Source organism: Lissotriton helveticus, chromosome 2_1 (genome assembly GCF_964261635.1).
Source record: "Lissotriton helveticus chromosome 2_1, aLisHel1.1, whole genome shotgun sequence".
Classification (NCBI taxonomy): Eukaryota; Metazoa; Chordata; class Amphibia; order Caudata; family Salamandridae; genus Lissotriton; species Lissotriton helveticus.
In genome coordinates, this window is record NC_136059.1 from 984,117,206 (window position 1) to 984,136,074 (window position 18,869).

The window sequence follows — 18,869 nt, forward strand, 5'->3', positions numbered from 1 at the left end:
CTCGAGCTGCTGTGTTCACTTACAACTTCTATGCTGTTTTGATATTACCTTACGCTCTGAACTGTTGCCACTATACGTAATGCTTGCAATGTCTGATTTTTTAGCGGCCGGCCGTGATGGTTGTAGGCCCATCCTTGTAATCGTATTTGCTACCAATAAAGGTTCACAAATAAAAAAAATAAAAAAATTTGTGATGGCACAGTAGCCAGTGTCTCTATATGGTATCTCGTAGTATTCTTTCATGAACTTTGAGAACAGCATTTGAATTAAAGACACCAAGACGTTATTAACCAATGCATACTAGTTTCCACATGACAAATATAATGAATGTCCTACTAGTGTAGGTTATACTGAGAATGCTGTGACACTACAGATAACAGAGGAAGTGTTAGAACCACTGAGAGGTGAAACAAGGAAATGCCTACTGCTAAAGAAGGAGAACAACAAAAATCATTGAATGTCAAATGTTGGCTGCAGTGCATGGTTCACTAATTGTACCTTGCTTGTACTTTATACTCCTTGAACGTATTAGATTAGCAATTGGTTTGTCGCCAGCTATCAAACAGGATTGTTTTGATCTGTGCCTCCTACTGCACCACAGCCTTTTATATTAAATTACATCTAGGTTTATTTTTTTACAAGAATTTTTTTAATATTGGCAGATACTTTTAGCAATTGCCATGCTCTCCATGCATTTACACTCTGCATAATCTAACACGTGTGTTTACGATCCTCTGCATGTCGTGATGGATGGGTATGCTAACTACAAAAACAACAAGGTGATGGATGAAATGCTCAAATTAATCTCCAGAACGTGTAATTGTTTGGGGTCGCAGCCCAATTCATCGTTTTTTACCCACCATGCCATCTCAGTTTGGACCCAGCTATACTCAAATCAGTCTTGACCCTGCTCCTCATGAGGACAGTCCAGCCCGAACTGCCCAGCCATTATGTGTCATAATTACTCAATGTGGCGTAATTGTGTGATTTCAGGCATTTTGCGTAACAAGTGTGAAGCAAATTTCCCACAATTATGTGAATTACAATGAAATAGTTTACATTTCTCCTGGGCCTGGTAAGGACCTACTTGCCCCTCCTTGTTCGCATTTCTTTTTAAGTTCAAGAAAATTTTATTCAATATGAAAAAGCAAAAGCAAGGTGTCAGTACAAAATACCATGGAAAATAAAACATTGAGAAGTATGATAAATAAACCAAACATAAGAGTATAAATAGTATCAAAATGAGAATCCGGGCAATGGAATGAAAAAAGGAAAAGGCATAAAAACATTAATCATAAAAGCACGAAAAAACCTGAAAGAAATGTAAACATGATATAATGAGGAAAAGAAAAATGGAATGCAGTGAGCATTTAAGGAGGTTTAAGGACTTCTTGTTGCAAGGGCAATGGACGAAATGAATGATTAGCACAAGAATCCAAGTAAAGCGTGATAGGGAGCCATAAGTCCAAACGCTTTGCAGCCATGTGAGCCGGAAAAACAAAAGCAGTGTCAAGTCTGTGGTTATGGCAAACGTTAAACCACCACGCCTTAAAGGAGACACTGGAGGAGTCTTTCCAGTTTACCGTTATCTGCTGGAATGCAGCGGCTAGTAGCAAGTCAATAATCTGAGGCTTTAGTTCAACATTGTCCCAACAAGGGGAAACGCTGCCTAAGAAAATGTTTATGTGAGAGAAAGGGATACTTGTGTGGAAAATCAAGTTGATTTGAGCCCAGACCTGTAACCAAAAAGCATGAACAGAGGTACATAAGAACAACATATGAAACAAAGTTGCTTGTGGGGTTGAGCTAGACCAGCATGTATGAGAAGTGTTGGGGAAGCGCTTATGAAGGTCAAAAGGTGTATAGAGAAGTCTGTTATAAATAAAAAACAGGGACTGTGTCAAAGTTGCCGCTCTTGAGGATTTGCGGATTTTGATCCAAACTTTGTTCCATAGTGAAATTGGCCAGGACGTGGAGAGGTCATGTTCCCAACATTCTTCTACTTTGGATTTAGACCTGGGAGGGTCAGTGGTGTGAAGGTATTTATAAATGGAGGAGGCCTTTGGAGCCTTGCGCAAAAATGAGTGAAGCAAGTAGGCGGGTGTGGGAGAAGAAGGAGATGGATGTAGCTGAGAGAGCTGATTGTAAATTGTTAGTGCCGCCTCCCTAAGTAAATGATAGTTGCGAGTGAAGGAGGTAGGTAAGTCATAGAGGAAACGAAGAGTGGTGAAAGACAAGAAAGAGGAGTGAGAAAAGAGTTGGGAGATCCATATCAGTCCCCTGTGATGCCATGCTTTCCAAAAGAAGGGTTTGTTGCGAATAAGTAAGGCCAAATGGTGGAAGAAAGGAAGTCAGCAATGGTCGTAGGAGGGGAATGGGAAGAAGATAAGAGCAATTTACTAGTAAATTTATGGATAGGAGTGGAAATGGAAGAGGGTTTACGGGAGAAGGAAAGATGTTCAGCAAAAGAAAAGGGAGAAAGGAGGAGGCGTTCAAGTTTAGTCCATAAAGGAAAAGGGGTGCTAGGATCTTGCAGCCAAAAAGAAGCTTGTCGTAGTAAAAACGCTTTATGGTAAGCAGGGAAATTTGGAAAGTTAACTCCACCCTCCGTTTTAGGACGAGTCAGTCGGGCAAGAGACATTCTAGGCTTTTTCTTATTCCAAAGAAAGGACATCAGAATTGAGTTAATCTTTTTAAAAAATTTGGAAGGGACGGATACAGGAATGTTGGAAATAGTATAGAGGACTATGGGAGACAACATCATTTTAATAGTGTCAAGGCGGCCCCACCAGGACAAGTAAAGAGGATGCCATTTGGATGTTAAGTCCACTAATTTTTGGGTGCATTTGGATAAACAGAGGGAAACAGTATCTGGGATGTTAGGAGTAATATGCAAGCCAAGGTATTTAATATGGGATGATTTCCATGTAAAATTGGAGGCAGTAAAATCGGGTTTAAAGGTGAATTTCGTTAAGGGTAGGATCTCACATTTATCATTATTGAGTTTATATCCAGATATTTGGGAGTATTCATGCACTTCAGCTAGGAAGGCGGGAATCGAATCAGTGGGGTTAGAAATAAAAAGAAGGATGTCATCCACGTATGCAGCTAACTTAACATGAGAGTCTGATATTTGGAAACCTTGAATGGTAGGGTTCTGACGAAGTTTAGACAGAAAGGGTTCTAAGGCCAAATTAAAAAGAAAAGGAGATAAGGGGCACCCTTGACGAACACCTCTTCCTAAATCAAAAAAGGAGGATATTTGACCATTAGCACAAACAGCTGCACGTGGATTGGAATAGAGTAAAGAGATCAGAGAAATAAATTTGGGACCAAAACCGAACCAATGGAGGGTGTGAAAGAGATAGGTCCATTCAACTCTATCGAAAGCCTTTTCAGCATCAAGGGCAATGGCCGCAAGGGAATGTGGCAGATGACGGGACTTAGATAAAACATTGAATAGCAGTCTAGTGTTGTCAGTGATAAAGCGTCCCTTGACAAAGCCTGACTGTTCCTCACCCAGAAGATCCGGGAGAAGAAGATCAAGACGTGCTGCAATAGACTTCGCAAATATTTTATAATCAATATTAACCAAGGAGATTGGCCTATAATTCTTACAATGTTGAGCATCTTTTCCTTCCTTGGGTATGAGGCAAATATGTGCATCAGAGAAAGAGCCTGAGGAAGAACCCAAGGTCAGGAAAGCATCAATGAGGGAATGTAGTTTAGGGATGAGAAGTGTTGAGAAGTGAAGGAAAAATTCAACAGTAAAGCCATCCGGCCCAGGAGCTTTATCTTTTTGGAGACTCTGAAGTGCTGTAAGTAATTCTCGGGGAGAGATATTAAGTTCTAAATGAGATAGGTCGAGCGAGAAGTGAGCTGGTTTTTGGATGTTGGAGAAAAAGCGGTCTAATGATTGGGAGGAGGGTTGGGTTTCGGATGAGTATAAGGTTTTGTAAAAGGCAGAAAATTCAGCAAGAATATCTGTATCTTTATGTTTGAGTACGGAATGTGTGTCATAGATTGATTCAATATTTAATTTGTTATGCTTAACTTTCAAATAATTAGCAAGAATCTTCCCAGCCTTATTTTTACCCCCGTAAAACTTTGTACTAGATTTCAACAAATATAAAGACGCATCATCAGTGGATTTTTTGTTAAATTTCATTTTGGCGTTAATCAGGGTTGTTAAACTGTCCTGCGAGCGGGAAGTAAAATAAGAATGCTCCAATTTCTTTATGTCAAAAAGGAGAGCAGCTGTAAAGCTACGAGCTGCTCTACGTTTCTTTGCCACAAAACCAATTATAAAATCCCTTGCTGCAGCCTTGAAGGCATCCCAGATGGTGTGCTGAGGAATGGAGGGAGTGTCGTTAAGTAAAAAAAATCCATTGGAAAATTCAGTGAAGGAGGCAGTGAACTTGGGGTCTAAAAGAAGGGAATTATTAAAGCGCCAACGCTTGGGTCCAACTGATGGAGGTAGAATATCAAGTTGAACTAAAGTGAGGGCATGGTCTGAAAGTAGTATCGGGCCTATCTCTGCATGAGTAAGGGTTTGGGAAATGTCATGAGTAACAAAAATATAGTCGATCCGGGATTGGGAGTGATGACAAGGAGAATAAAAAGTGAATTCCTGCAGCTCAGGATTACATAAACGCCAGGCATCAGTAAGTTTATGTTGGGAAATAGCTTGAGAGAAGAGTTTATGAGACTTATTAGGAATACAATGAGCCTTGGAGTGTCTGTCCAAAAAGGGGTCAAGGGGCTGGTTGCAATCTCCCGCTAAAATAAAGTTGCTATCAATAAATCTAGTAAGTTGATGGGAAAAGGTATACCAAAAAGTAGGATCGCCAGCAGTGGGGGCATAGACATTTAGAAGGGAAATTGGAACATTCTTGATAGAAAGCTTGACAAATGTCCAGCGACCAACATCATCTGATTCCTGAATAAGCAAAGAGTGAGAAAGATTCTTGTGGCATAAGATGGCTACCCCATTACGCTTGCCATCCCCTGGAGAGTAATATACATCCCCCACCCAACTTCTCTTCAACTTAACAGATTCTTCAGCAGACAAATGAGTTTCTTGCAAAAAAGCAATATCAACATTTAAGCGTGCAAGGTGTAACAAAATTCTCTGTCGCTTGATGGGGGAATTAACGCCCTTAACATTCCATGTAGCTATTTTTAACGACATATCATGAAAATGAAAGAGAAAACAGCAATAAAAAAAAGGAGAATAAAAAATGCCCAGAATAATGAAATGAGTAAAAAGAATATAAAAGTCATAAAGAGGTAAGGTGATGTGAAGTTGAAAAATAGTAAGGAGGGAGTACAAGTGAATAATCAGGAAAAATGCTGGAAGAGTGAGAAGAAGCAAAGGAAGAATATACAAAAAGGAGATGAAAAAAGGAGAGGAAAGAAAATTCAGTAGAAAAAAGAACAAGGTCAAGAATGAGTGATAAACAACAAGGAAAGGAGCAGAAAATATAAAGAAAAAGGAAAAGAAAGATTGTGAAGAAAAAGCAAATATGTAACTGGAAAAATGATAGTGAGATTCAGGTAAATGAAGAAAAAAGGTAGAGGACTACAAATGCGAGGAGGAGGAACGTAAAAAAGGTAAAGACATAGAAGTGGGTGAGAGAGAGGAAGAGAAGACACCTTTGAACATAGAAGAGCTAGAAATAAGAACACGATCAAAGACAAAAAGGGTATAATGAAGAACAAGGGAAGGAAGGAAAACATACTTACGAAGGGTGAAACTGAAGAAGGGCGATCACGGGGAAGGGGAGACGAAAAGAGAAAACTGAGGGGGGAGCGCCCACTGGGGAGGCGATACATCCGACGTAAACGAACCGTCAAACCAAGGGATAGACATACTGTAAACTGTGAAACCTGTGGAAGAAAAAAGAAAACACAAGAATTGAGGAGAAGAAGACATCAAGAAGTTTACTGATAGAAACGAAATACCAGAATAAGTGGGAAAGAAGTGAACAGAGTATGGAACTAGGAGGGAACACATATAAAAGGAGAAGATTCAAACAGGAGAAGGGTAGAGACAACATGATAAGAACAAACATATGCAAAATCAGCACAAAATATGCGAACTAGTGAATGAACCACATTAGTAGGTTATGAAAGTCATGGAGGGAAAGCTTACGAAGAGCTGGAGAGGTCCATTTCAGATGTTTGGCAGGAATTAAGGAAGCTCCGAAGGCGAACAGGATCCTCGTAGGTCGTCGTTTGTTGTTATGAGTAACTCTAAAAAGGCAAGGGTGGAAAAGGCCATATCTGGCGCCAATGGATCGGAGCTCCGGTCGCATATCCAGGAAAGCTTTACGGCGACTGGCTGTGGCTTTAGCGTAATCCTGCGCGAAGAAGAGGGTGGATCCTAACCATGTGAGGCGAGGAGAAGCGCGGGCCGCCGATAAAACTTTGAGAAGATCTGTATATCTAGAAAGTACATGATGACACCTCGCGGTCTGGAAGAGGCAGTGGAAGATGAGGAAATGCGGCCAAGCCTATGTGCTCGTTGGATGTTAAGCGTAGTTCCTTCAGGTAAATGGAGGAGCTTAGGCAGGAAAGATTTGAAAAAGGCAACGGGGTCAGTTCCTTCACAATTCTCCACTAGGCCGTAAATATGGAGGTTATTGCGTCGATTGCGATTTTCAAGCTCCTCGACCTGCTTCTGGAGAGAAGAAATCTGCGACTGCATGTGTGTCACCTTGGAGGATGATTCCTGAAGAGAAGTTATGGAATGTTCCACAGTCGTCACTCTCGCATCCATCCGAGACCAATTGTCGGTCAAGACCTGCAACTTAGAGTTGGTTTCCTCCATGAAAGGTCGAAGAGCACGTATCTCCTCCAACAGTAGTTCCATAGATACAGCTGAGGTGGAGCCTGATGGTGATGGAGGGTCTTTTTTAAGGCGCTTCGACGTAGCTTTCCCTGAGTCCTTAACAGGACGTTCTGTGTTGGACTGCGACATGTGGTCGGCAAGGGCTTGAGACGCTTCCAGACGCGCCAATGCAGAAAAGACCTTAGAATTTTTGATAAAAACACGCCTCGGAGGTTTGGAAACACGTCCAATTACGCCTCTCTCCATATGATGAAAGCTGCTAGCAAAAAGAAAGCAAAATGGAGCCTAGACCTTGAAATGTTCCATGTCTGCGAAAGTCAATAGGAGAATGGGAGAGAGCTAATCAGCAAAAGCATGCGAGAACAAAGAAGTCCGAAGGAAACTTTTCATAACCACTGAAGAGCTGCAAAGGTACATATGAAGACATAGAGCAGTATCCACTTGCATAGGTCAGGAAGCCTTAATACAAAAAAGTAGAACGCGTAATGTCCATAACATGAAAAGCAGAGTGCTAGCATGTGCTCAAAGAGAAAAGAAGGAATCCAGCAGGAAAATTACAGCTTCGAGGCGAATGAGGGTAGCCTGGAAAACGTGCGCAATCAAAAAAAAGGCGCTGGCAACAAGAAGAAAGGGAAGCATTGTGTTGGAAACACCCAGGAAAGTCAAAATGGCCGCCAATATCGCAATATTTACGAATATTGCTCATGCAGGATAAGGCAGGCAGAGTGTAAGCAGTAGCACGCTGAACAAGCATTGGCATAGCCAATAGGTCTCGCCTTTGGGACCTTATAAGTGTTTAGCCAGGCAACAGTTAATGTTGTTGCAGTAAGGATATTGTGCTGCATAACTAAATACTTATAAGGTCCCAAAGGCGAGACCTATTGGCTATGCCAGCGGCAGAGTAATTCGAGCATTCCATCCCTCACTTTTTCCTATACTTTTGTTATAGTACGTGCAGCGTGAGATACCCCTTTATACCTGCTGATTAAAACGTAAGATCATGAGGAATTTAAAAACACCTTATATGGACATTAATATAGTCAAGAATCATGTTAATTGATAGATACAGCCGATACTACTTTTAAGGAGACAATGGGAAATATGTTAAGAATGACAAATTAAAGGTCTAACTCCATACAGGTGTTTCTGTAGAGAATCAATACTGAAGGTACTTCTGCCTTACAAAAGACAAATCACAATAAAAAGATACTCCGTTGAAGTTACTTCACTTCAAGAATTTAAAGCAGTAAGACTATCATTTTTTTAAAGTTTATTGAAGGAGAAATTATAGCATACATAGGACAAAATATCATATAAGAGAGATCACAATGAAAAAATAATACTATACATTATAAAACAAAAATACAATCTATTATTGTAGTAACTACGACTGTCATTTTACCTACTAAACTACCCTGTTGTCTATATCGAATCACACAGCCATCTCACTTGATGGTCAAACAACATGGAATACACTAGGCAAGGACTAGTTAGTGGCTTTCTCCTGCCCCTACGCAAGTAGTAAACGGACTAACATGCACTGGTTTCTGGAGTGTACAATGATCGAAGTTGCTTCACGTTTTCAATCACCACCACTTATAGCTCCAGAACTAATTCTGCAACTCAAATTACAAAAATCACAAAAGCTGATAACTGTAAATAATTTGCGAGAAGGTTTGGGACAGAACTGCTTGAAAAGACCGAGAACGGCATTAACGTGAGAGTGGCTCATCACGAACACATTCACATTGTAGAAAACAAAAAGAAGGGTGATAAAATCATCAGCCCCCTACTACAAAGTCAGTGTTTCCAAAACATACACGGAGTAAAGTTACCTTCCAAAGTTACCCGATATTTTGTTCCTGGCAACCTTCTTTCTCCTGTTTGCAACTCCAGTGAGTAGGAACTAAAACCGAAAGTATTTAAGCAGGGACGTGAAAACCGCGGAAACTCCAGATGAGTCACCCGGAAATGTGATAGTGAGGAAATGCCGAAGTGGGCGGGTGCGGCCAGGGACTCCTACACATAGCATGCATTTCGGACATTTCACAATCTAGGTCTTTTAAAACTAGTAAATACAATGTTACACACAAACTACAGACACCGGAATGTAATGTGACGTTGTGATTTTACATGTTGTTATAATCCGCATGTATTAAAGAGTAAGAAGAGAAGCAGGGAAAGCAGTATTGGCATTTGTTTTGTTCTATATATGCAGGTCACACAGAGCGTTGAAAGCCTCGCGGTGGAGCATTACGATGATCCAGACCCTGTGTTGTCAGAGGGGGATCGTGCAAGGGTCACCTTGGTCTTCAGGAACCTGAACATAATGAAGAGCGAGTGAGATAAAAAACAAGCAGAAACACGAGAGACGGCCTGCGGCCGTCAAAGTGAAGTGGACACGGCGGGCAGGTGAGGGGGCGGAGCGGGGAGAGCGGCATGAGGGTGTGAAGCAGCAGGGGCCTGAGACGAGGCCGCCTTGCCTTTGATGTGGTAATGCGAGGCAAGCGGCTGGTGGCATTGTGCACGCGCTTTCACGTGCACTGGAAGAAATCGCCTGGGAATCGCCTGATCTCGGTAAGCTCTGTTTAAGCCGCAATATATCGAGCTCCCGCTCAATGCGCATGCGCATTGAGATAGGTCGCTCGACCTAAAAATGAGGAAATAGGCTCACCACGCGTAGTTACAGGGGCCTGGAGCGGCAGATGAAGGCAGCATTGTCCACGGTGTTTGGCGCTTCAGATGCGCGAGGAAAAAACAAAATGGCGGTCGCGGCTGACAGGGAGCTGCGGCCGCTCGTAATTGTCTGAAATAAAGCTGACTAAGTGTCAAAAGATGCCGCCGCCGGAGTCAAGGCGTTCCCTACATGCTCCGACTGGAAAATCTTCTCCTTAGCAGCCGCCGGCACAGGTGAAAGAGGGTGAGTCCCTCAGCTGACTCGGAGCGCTCACATCAGAGCCGCCGTCCGCGTCGGGCGCTAAGCCACGCCCCCCCTTGTTCGCATTTCTAGCAATGCTGGTACAGGCTGCAAATTGCAATTTTTTGCCCTTTGTATTTGGAATTCAAGATTGACAATCTCCTCAATGCTAACACGATTGTAACAGATATTGTTGTGGTAAATTGCAACAGTTTTACTCTTCAACTTTTCTCCTGACGCGACCAGGCTCTGGAGTGCCCCAAATTGCCTGTTGTTGAGCATTCCTCCTCAAAATGTATTTACCATGCAGATATGAATTCTCACTACCTGGTCAACCTGTACATGCAATTATCTTGGGACTACGTATTTTGTGGTAGTCCTTACACCCACTCAAATTTAAAGGAATCATCAGAGAAGTGTGGTTTAGACTGTGAAAAAGAGCTTGTCCTTATGAAGCCCACTCAAGCAACCAATGAAGCTCAAAATGTCAAGTAAGCTCATGTATTGACTACAAAATGATCCGCTACCTAACAACAGTGACTAGAGTATGCCACCACCCTTCGATCAGACATTACTTTTATCTCAAACACACAGGGCCAGACTGGTTGAATTGAAAACAGCCCAGACAAAAAGGTAAACATCCTTTACAACGCAACTTTTACCACGCAGTGCCTTTACGATGCAACTATTACAACGCATGTCATTACAACGCATTGCGCTGGAGGGCGCTCTAGGATAGGGAATGGAATTAATTTACTATCCAACACCTTCCCTACTATCCACGGGGACTGGAGTTGGAATAGTAAATTAAACTATTTACTATCCAGCACCCCTAAGCGCTATGCGTTGTAACAGCATGCGTTGTAAAAACTGCGAAGTAAAGGCATGCGTGGTAAAAGCATGCTTTGTAATGTCATACATCCGACAAAAATGCTCAAATCAGCCCGCTTTTAATCTCTCCACTTCTCTCCTCCACAGTTCTCCCTCTCCGATGGCCTTCTCTTTACCGTGCAGCTCCCTATCTCTCTTTCTCTTTTTCTCTCTTGAAGCCGCCCCGTGTCTGCTACAATTATCCTCATGGAGCTGGTGAAAGTGGCAGAGGACTCTTCACAATAGGGAGCTATAGAGGGGATACACCAGGCCGCCCTTCTCTCACAAATCATCAAAACAAATACAGGCCTGGCTAGTAGAGAGCCAATAATATTTCTCTTGGGACCTGCTTCTCACATGGGGATACCTATCTCCACTTCGGGACTGCAGTAAACTGGATAAAGTGCCAGATAACGAGTGGAGATAGGTATCCCCACGTGAGAAGCAGGTCCCAAGAGAAATATTATTTGGCTCTCTACTAGCCAGGCCTGTATTTGTTTTGATGAAAGTGGCAGAGGATCCAAGAGCAACTCCTGCCCTAAAAAACAACCTCTAGACGCTCCAGACAACCATGTTAATACCTGGTGGAATGAAAGGCCTCATCTGTCCTGCAAACACACCCATTTATTGATTTTGAAAATATTGTTTCAAAATTAGATTAGCACAATTTGCCGCACTACCTCACATTACACTATAGCTTTTCCTCAGCTTTTCATGTAACACAATTTACATTGATTGATTTTTGCCTGTTTTAAATGGATCCTCTGATTAATCTGGAAATATAGGGCCTCATTAACTATATTTTGACGCACTGCAGCGCAGCAAGCCTGCCTGCTGTGCGTCAAAATAAAAAATAGTAATGCACCATATCTACAAGATACGGTGCATTCCTGACCTTCTCCCTTGCACAGACGCACAAACAGCAGCCATACACCATCGCAGACAACTTTACGCCATATTGCAAGCGTGCCTGCGCTGCAGGGATGATTGTTGTTATGCAGGAAGAGTCACCTTCCTGGACAAAAGGAATAATTAATGGAGTTTTTCTCCTTCTATATGTGCTGACAAATGCAGCAAACATAGAGCAAAAAACAAGGAGAAATAAAAGCATTTATCATCCTTGCGCCACTCCTATGCCTCCCCTGTGGAGGTGGAGGATTCTGGTACATTCCCAGATTTCCGACACTTTGTAAATCTGGGAATGTGTTTGATTCCATGGATGTTGCATAGGAACACCCACAGCAGCACCCATGGAATGCCCCTTTCACAGAGTAATGTGTGAAAGAGGCTTATATTTACAAGGCCATGAAAGATCACACAGGGTGGCTTTACGTGGCCTTGTAAATATGGGCAGTCCCACTGCGCCACTGGTGTGTCAAAACAAGTGGCACAATGAGGTTGTAAATAAGCTGCAAATTGTTTTAAATCGGGTAGTCCCTGATCATCATAAGATTCTAGACAATGATGTTTTCTATTTCCCTTATATGTTAAGAAAATATATGATCCGCTTATCTCATTGGAACATTTGTTATGATAAACTCCTTGGGCCTGATTCACAAAACTATTGGCATGTTCATGTTTAGCTTACACTCGTAAATAGGCTTTTTCATTTACTTATTAAATTATGATTGTGTTCACTAAACTAATTTGGTCTTTTCAAGTTCTTTATTTATTAACTGAATTCTTATTGTAGTGAGTTATCGCACATCTACCATTTACATGTCTCTGAGGAAAACCTTATTGTTTGAGTCAAGATTCCATGTGTAAATGAAGGCTTTTTATCATGTTATCACTAGTGGTCTCTGACGCCTGAACATAAAACATTGTCCCAACCAGGTTTCTGGGTTTGGATGGTTTCAAATTTTTAAGAATCGTAGAATGGCATCGCTGTATGAGGCAGGAAGATTTGTCTAGCTCTACTGTCTTTGACTCAATCAATCAACCAATCAGCATTTGTATAGCGCGACACTGTCACCCTTAGGGGTATCTGGGTGCTGAGGGTGCCATGTCTTTGTAGAAAAGCCAGGTCTTCAGTTCCTTTCTGAAGTCCGCTAAGGAGGGTACTTTTCGAAGGTGGAGGGGTAGGCCGTTCCAGGTCTTGGTGATGATGTAGGAGAAACCCCTACAGTGGCTGCGTCGGATGCGGGGGGGTGTACGAATGCAAGAGAGGAGAGCTGGTGTCTTGCGGGAAGATGGAAGTTGAGTTGAATGTTGATGTAGGATGGTCCTTGATCATGTAGATCTTGTAGGTTTGTGTGAGGATCTTGAACTGCTTTCCCTTCTGGATGGGGAGCCAGTGGAGGTGTCTGAGGTGGTGGTGATGTGCCTCCATTTGGGGAATCCCAGGATGAGGCTGCCACAGTGTTCTGTATGGTCCAGAGTCTTCTGAGGAGCTGGGAGGAAATTCCAGCGTAGAGAGTGTTGCTGTAGTATAGTCGGCTGGTGATGAGTGCCTGTGTAATGGTCATTCTGGTGTTGATTGGGATCCCTCTGAAGATTCTGCAGACCATGCGGGTGTGTGGAAGCAGAAGGAGGTGACTGCGTTGACCTGGTGTTTCATGGTCAATTGGCTGTCAATGATGATGCCAAGGTTGTGTCCGGGGTATGTAGTCGAAATACGAAGACGAAGGAAACTTAAATACACAAAAATAGAAACTTGCTTACCTTGAGCTTGCCACATCACCAACTTCGAGCACATGTGCGAACGCCGTACAAAAGAACACGTGAAAACATGCACTGGCAAGCCAAATGGGTGTCACAGATAAGAGCTATGAGCCTTGCCAATGCTTAATCAAAAACTGACAGTGCTGAGCAGCAATACCCACCCCACATAAAAGCCCGGTCTTATTTTGTTTTGGGAGCAGGGTCATGAACATGTATGCTAATTGCTGCTTGCAATTTAGAGAAACACATTTAAGAAAAGCATGTGTGCTTAGGGCAGGAGTGGAGAGGAAGGAAGTTGTGTTTCTTCTTCAAAGTATTGTTTGTATGCATCACTTTGTGGAGCTGTGTCACTTTGACTTCCCATGTGCGACTCAACAGTAGGAGAAATAGAAGAGTACCTGATGTATTTTGTTATTTAATTTCTTTTGTACGTGCTAAAATCCACAGTTGGGCATCTTCGAAGCAGGGCTGCTTGAATCATTGAAGCTTTGCTTTGGATCTGTGATGCTGATCTGGAAACACTCGCTCATTTAGGCGTAAATGTACCCAGTGTTGCGTGGGATCTCACGTCATGCTAGGCAATTGTGCTCCGGGCTTGTAGGCTTTTATAATGTTAAATACATTTGTGCACTGCTTTGCGTCACTTTGCACCACATGAGCACCTGCACATTAGTAAACAATCCCCTTGCCTGAAAAATTGTAGCGCTGAATTGAGAAAAGGACAAAAAATTGTGCAGCACTAGCTTTAGCAAATGTTGCCTGGTGGTGATGTTATAGGGGCGCTCATAAGATAAATGGCTGTTCTACATGATGCTCAGCTTTGCACTATGATTCCAAGGCGCACCATTAATGTCTAGCTTAGGATTCATACTCTGGGTACGCCCTCCGAACTCAAAATCCTACATGTAGACCACCACGCCGGGATCTGACATATAAGATGTGTGCTTAAATGTAAAGTATTTACAAGAAGGGGTGGTGAGGGACAGAGTCTCTGAATTAAGCAGAATACTCTCACCCAGTCAAAAGATCAGGGCTAGATCCAACACCGTTTTTTAGCTCATTGCACCATCCCAGTTTCAGAACCTGGCTGTATGCAAATTAGTCTGTTCCTGTCCCAGTGCATGATGGGAACAGGGCAAACCAAACTACAAAAGCCAATTCTTACACTGGGAAGGAAACAAGCTTCCGGGGACCGGTTTCTGGCATTACAGCCGTCTTCGGCCCGGCTTGCTTGAATCCTGATGGTGCAATGAGCAAGGGACTCATGTCTGAGTATGCCCTTCCACGGTTAGGGTGGACAAAAATATTTACAACAAGGGGTGGTGAGGGACAGAGTCTCTGAATTAAGCAGAATACTCTCACCCAGTCAAAAGATCAGGGCTAGATCCAACACCGTTTTTTTGACTGGGTGAGAGTACTCTGCTTAATTCAGAGACTCTGTCCATCACCACCCCTTGTTGTAAATAATTTTGTCCACCCTAAGCGTGGAAGGGTATACTCAGATGTGAGTCCCTTGCTCATTGCACCATCAGGATTCAAGCAAGCCGGGCCGAAGACGCCTGAAATGGCAGAAACCGGTCCCCGGAAGCTTGTTTCCTTCCCAGTGTAAGAATTGGCTTTTGTAGTCTGGTCTGCCCTGTTCCCATGATGCACTGGGCCAGGGACAGACTAATTTGCATACAGCCAGGTTCTGAAACTGGGATGGTGCAATGAGCTAAAAAACGGTGTTGGGTCTAGCCCTGATCTCTTGACTGGGTGAGAGTACTCTGCTTAATTCAGGAACTCTGTCCATCACCACCCCTTGTTGTAAATAATTTTGTCCACCCTAAGCGTGGAAGGGTATACTCAGATGTGAGTCCCTTGCTCATTGCACCATCAGGATTCAAGCAAGCCGGGCCGAAGACGCCTGAAATGGCAGAAACCGGTCCCCGGAAGCTTGTTTCCTTCCCAGTGTAAGAATTGGCTTTTGTAGTCTGGTCTGCCCTGTTCCCAGGATGCACTGGGCCAGGGACAGACTAATTTGCATACAGCCAGGTTCTGAAACTGGGATGGTGCAATGAGCTAAAAAACGGTGTTGGATCTAGCCCTGATCTCTTGACTGGGTGAGAGTACTCTGCTTAATTCAGAGACTCTGTCCATCACCACCCCTTGTTGTAAATAAATGTAAAGTAAGCAATTTACATTCTGTACAAAAACAATGATTAATAGCATGTTCCTCTTTCTATGTGTGCTGCAGAATACAACACGCATAGAAAAAGGAAAAACTAGAAGAAATAGAAGTATTTCTCCTTGTTGCGCCATTCCTACACCTCCTCTGGTGAGGCATAGGATTCTGACGCATTACCAGTTTTACAAAATGTTGTCAATCTGGGAGTGCATCAAATTCCATGGATATTTGGTGGGAGCACCCACAGCAACATGCATGGATGCCCATTTCATGCAAATTAATGCGTGAAAGGGGTCAGTATTTGCAAGGCCATGAAAAGTCAAACAGGGTGGCCCTTACGTGGCCTTATAAATGTAGGCAAGCATATTGCGTCAAAAAAGTGACACTCCAGAGGTGCAATGAGCTTGTAAATAAGCCCCGCAGAGCTTAAACGATCCCAACTTGGGGTTACCGTTGATGAATCATAGTATTCAGTTTGTCTGCTGAAAGAAGTGGATGTTATTTGGACAAAGACTGACATCTAGTGGACTAGTCTATTGTTTCAATTTAACAACGTATTTAAACTCCAAAATTCTACAAAAAGACTCAAACCATTCTGTATTTTGTTTTTAACACCACTGTTTTAATGTCTGCATAGATTGTTGCAAAATTCCACAAGTATGCTACTTTTTGTGTTTTCATATATTATGTCATCAAAAAAGAAGTGTATAACCATCAAAGCAACTACGAGTTGTACACAGAGCAAATTCCACTACTATTTCCAATTTCAGCTTCGTCAAAACTATGTCATTGAGCCGCGGCGACTGCTCTCAATGCCAAGTGGTGCGGCAGCATGGTGGAAACACCCAAAAAAGTGCTAACAAAATAATGAAAAAAATTATAAAAGAGTACTTACCTGCTGCTGACGGCCACCGCAATGCCAATCCAGACACTGCTCTCTGGCTGGGAATACTATTACGCAGCATGAGAGTAGCACAGGGATTGGTCTGAGCAGCGTGGTTTTGTGCTCAGACTGAGCCTGGGAACCTGTTTCTGTTCTCCACCTGACTGTGCACACAGCTCAGGTTGGAAAAAGTGCCGTACTTAGACAGCTGGCTAAACCCACATGTGCTCTTGTGGTTCCCACCAAACCTCCTTCCTTCTGCTGTCCATCAGGATGGCCCCGCCCGCCCTAGCACTTGGCTGGCTCTGGCTCAGTGATAAAGAAAATGATAATATAATTGTTTTATTATCATTATATTTTTCACATTTGCCTCTGCTGGCTATCAGCAGTGGGGCGATGCTCCTCCTCCATAACGGAGAAGCCGCCGCTGTCACTGAGTGCGTTAGTATCTCATAGACAGGCATTTATCTGAGCCTCTCTAAATCAACCTTGCTGTTCTTTCTTTTTTGTTTGTTATCAGTACCTCCATTGTAATTCACTTCCCTCCACATTGTACGTTTTGTTAGAGGTGGGCGAGCCACTGAATGCTCGAGCCAGACTCACACCTGAAGCCTGGCGGTGGCGCAGCTCGAGGTCCATTTGGAACTCGAACCCATAACAAACCGAGCTTTCAAATGGCTTCTGCCTGCCACCCTTCATCTACATGGAATGTGAGATACAGTCAGAGCTGCATACTTTGGAACTGGAGAACCAGGTTCAAGTCTTGGCATGGGCTCAACATCCTATGATTTTGAGCAAATCAGTTAGGGCCTCATTTATGAAAATGGTTGCATGGCTGCGTGAAAACAGCGATGCAACCGTTTTCACTGCGCCCTCCTTGCGACAGGATCGTTGTGGCATATTTAATGTACGGCGCTTTGGGTCACAAGGAGTTACAGATACGTCAGTATTTCTGACTTGTCTGTAGGTGCAAAAGGGGCGCATTGCTGGGGTGTGTCTGAAAACAGGCGCAACTCCATTGATGCGTCCTTTCACATGGGGCAAATCCAATGTGAAAGGACCTGCTTCAGTCTTACGACTGCTGTGAGGCAGGCGTAAGATATTGATGCAATAGCGTCCTAGAAGTGGCACACTGAAATCTTAGACGTCAATGTGCCACTACTACGAGGCTTTTCGCAGAGTAACGCCATCCCCGCATACATTATACCTGGCGCAGGTATAATGTGGTGCAGGGATTTACAAATTGATACGTCACTTTGTAAATAGGGTGCAACATGGCACAGAGGTAGGAGATTGAATCTTTTTCTTCTCCCTCCTCACTTTCTATGTACTGCTTTTCATTATAAAATCAATACAATTTATCGAACACAAAAAAAAGTTAGACCAAATGTTGACACATTACCTCAAGATATGTTGAAAAGTTATTCCAGCCACAGAATACAGCTTAATGTGAATCTAAAATGTCAATAGTCAATTATTTTAATTGAAGCTAATATAAACAGAATTGATAATGGGTCCTCAATAACATGTATCGACTATTCTGGGCCATGGTTGTGATGGCCCAAAACATACTCTTTGATTAGCCGGAGAATAGTCAGCTGCTTTTGATACACTAATGGTGTTATAAGCGAATCTACCTTTTTGCATGAAAGCCGATGCACGAACAGTAACTCAAAGCGGATCACATTAGCCATCTAACTCTTTCTTCTATGTCACTCTTGCAGGGACTACGCATATTTTTCAAGGACAGCTCCAGGCTTATCTTCAGGCTCAGCTCATCTGCAAGTTTGGGCGCCACCTTCAGGATCTATGCAGAAAGTTATGAAAAGGATCCGAGCACACACGACAGGGAGCCACAGGTAAGACACCGGCAACAAGCGACACCTCTCGAGATATCCACGGTTTATTTTCACTACAGGCGCCACTGTCATTTTTCAGTGTATAAAAGTGTGTTTTTACATAGTTCTTGTTAAATTGAATTCTTATTGTTAAATCTGGCGTCAGGCAGCTAATTTTGGTGCGAACATGACGAAAATGGCAATGAGCTCAGCCCCTTCAGCCATTTGTTGTTTGAAGTGTCTATCACATTTTTTATAGTCCACAGGAGTATCACGGAGGTTTATATTTTGAAATGGTAAAGTAGTCCGTCTGCCAGATCACAGCTTCGCTACGCAGCTGATCCCACAATAAAGTCTCTGCTGCCACATTGCTAGTGTGGGAGCTAGCTATGCTGTTCGATCAAAGCTGTGCTGAGTGTTCCAAGGAGCACAAGCTGAGAGCAGCTCCATTAGGACGAGCTGAGAAGCAGATGCACAGTGTACAGGTACAGGCAGCCGTGATTGTCACCAGCAGGGCTGTGTGACCAGAAGTGGCTCTAATACCTAGACTATAGCAACGGAGTCACTATATGCATATTTGGCAGCCACACCTGCTGCCCCCAAATTCACGCACCACTGCTGTTCAGTATCTCAAACCTCTCGCCATGGCACGTGGGCCACACACCTCTCGTTCATGG

General features: G+C 43.1%; 1 protein-coding gene across 1 annotated transcript in view; it reads left to right on the forward strand.

The window, feature by feature from the left end:
* Positions 1-18,869, forward strand: part of PGM5 (phosphoglucomutase 5) — an 827,968-nt gene that overhangs the window by 672,518 nt on the left and 136,581 nt on the right. Inside the window, exon 10 of the mRNA XM_078675734.1 lies at positions 18,079-18,213. Coding sequence (XP_078531860.1) covers positions 18,079-18,213 — 135 coding nt within the window. The remainder of the gene's footprint in view (positions 1-18,078; positions 18,214-18,869) is intronic.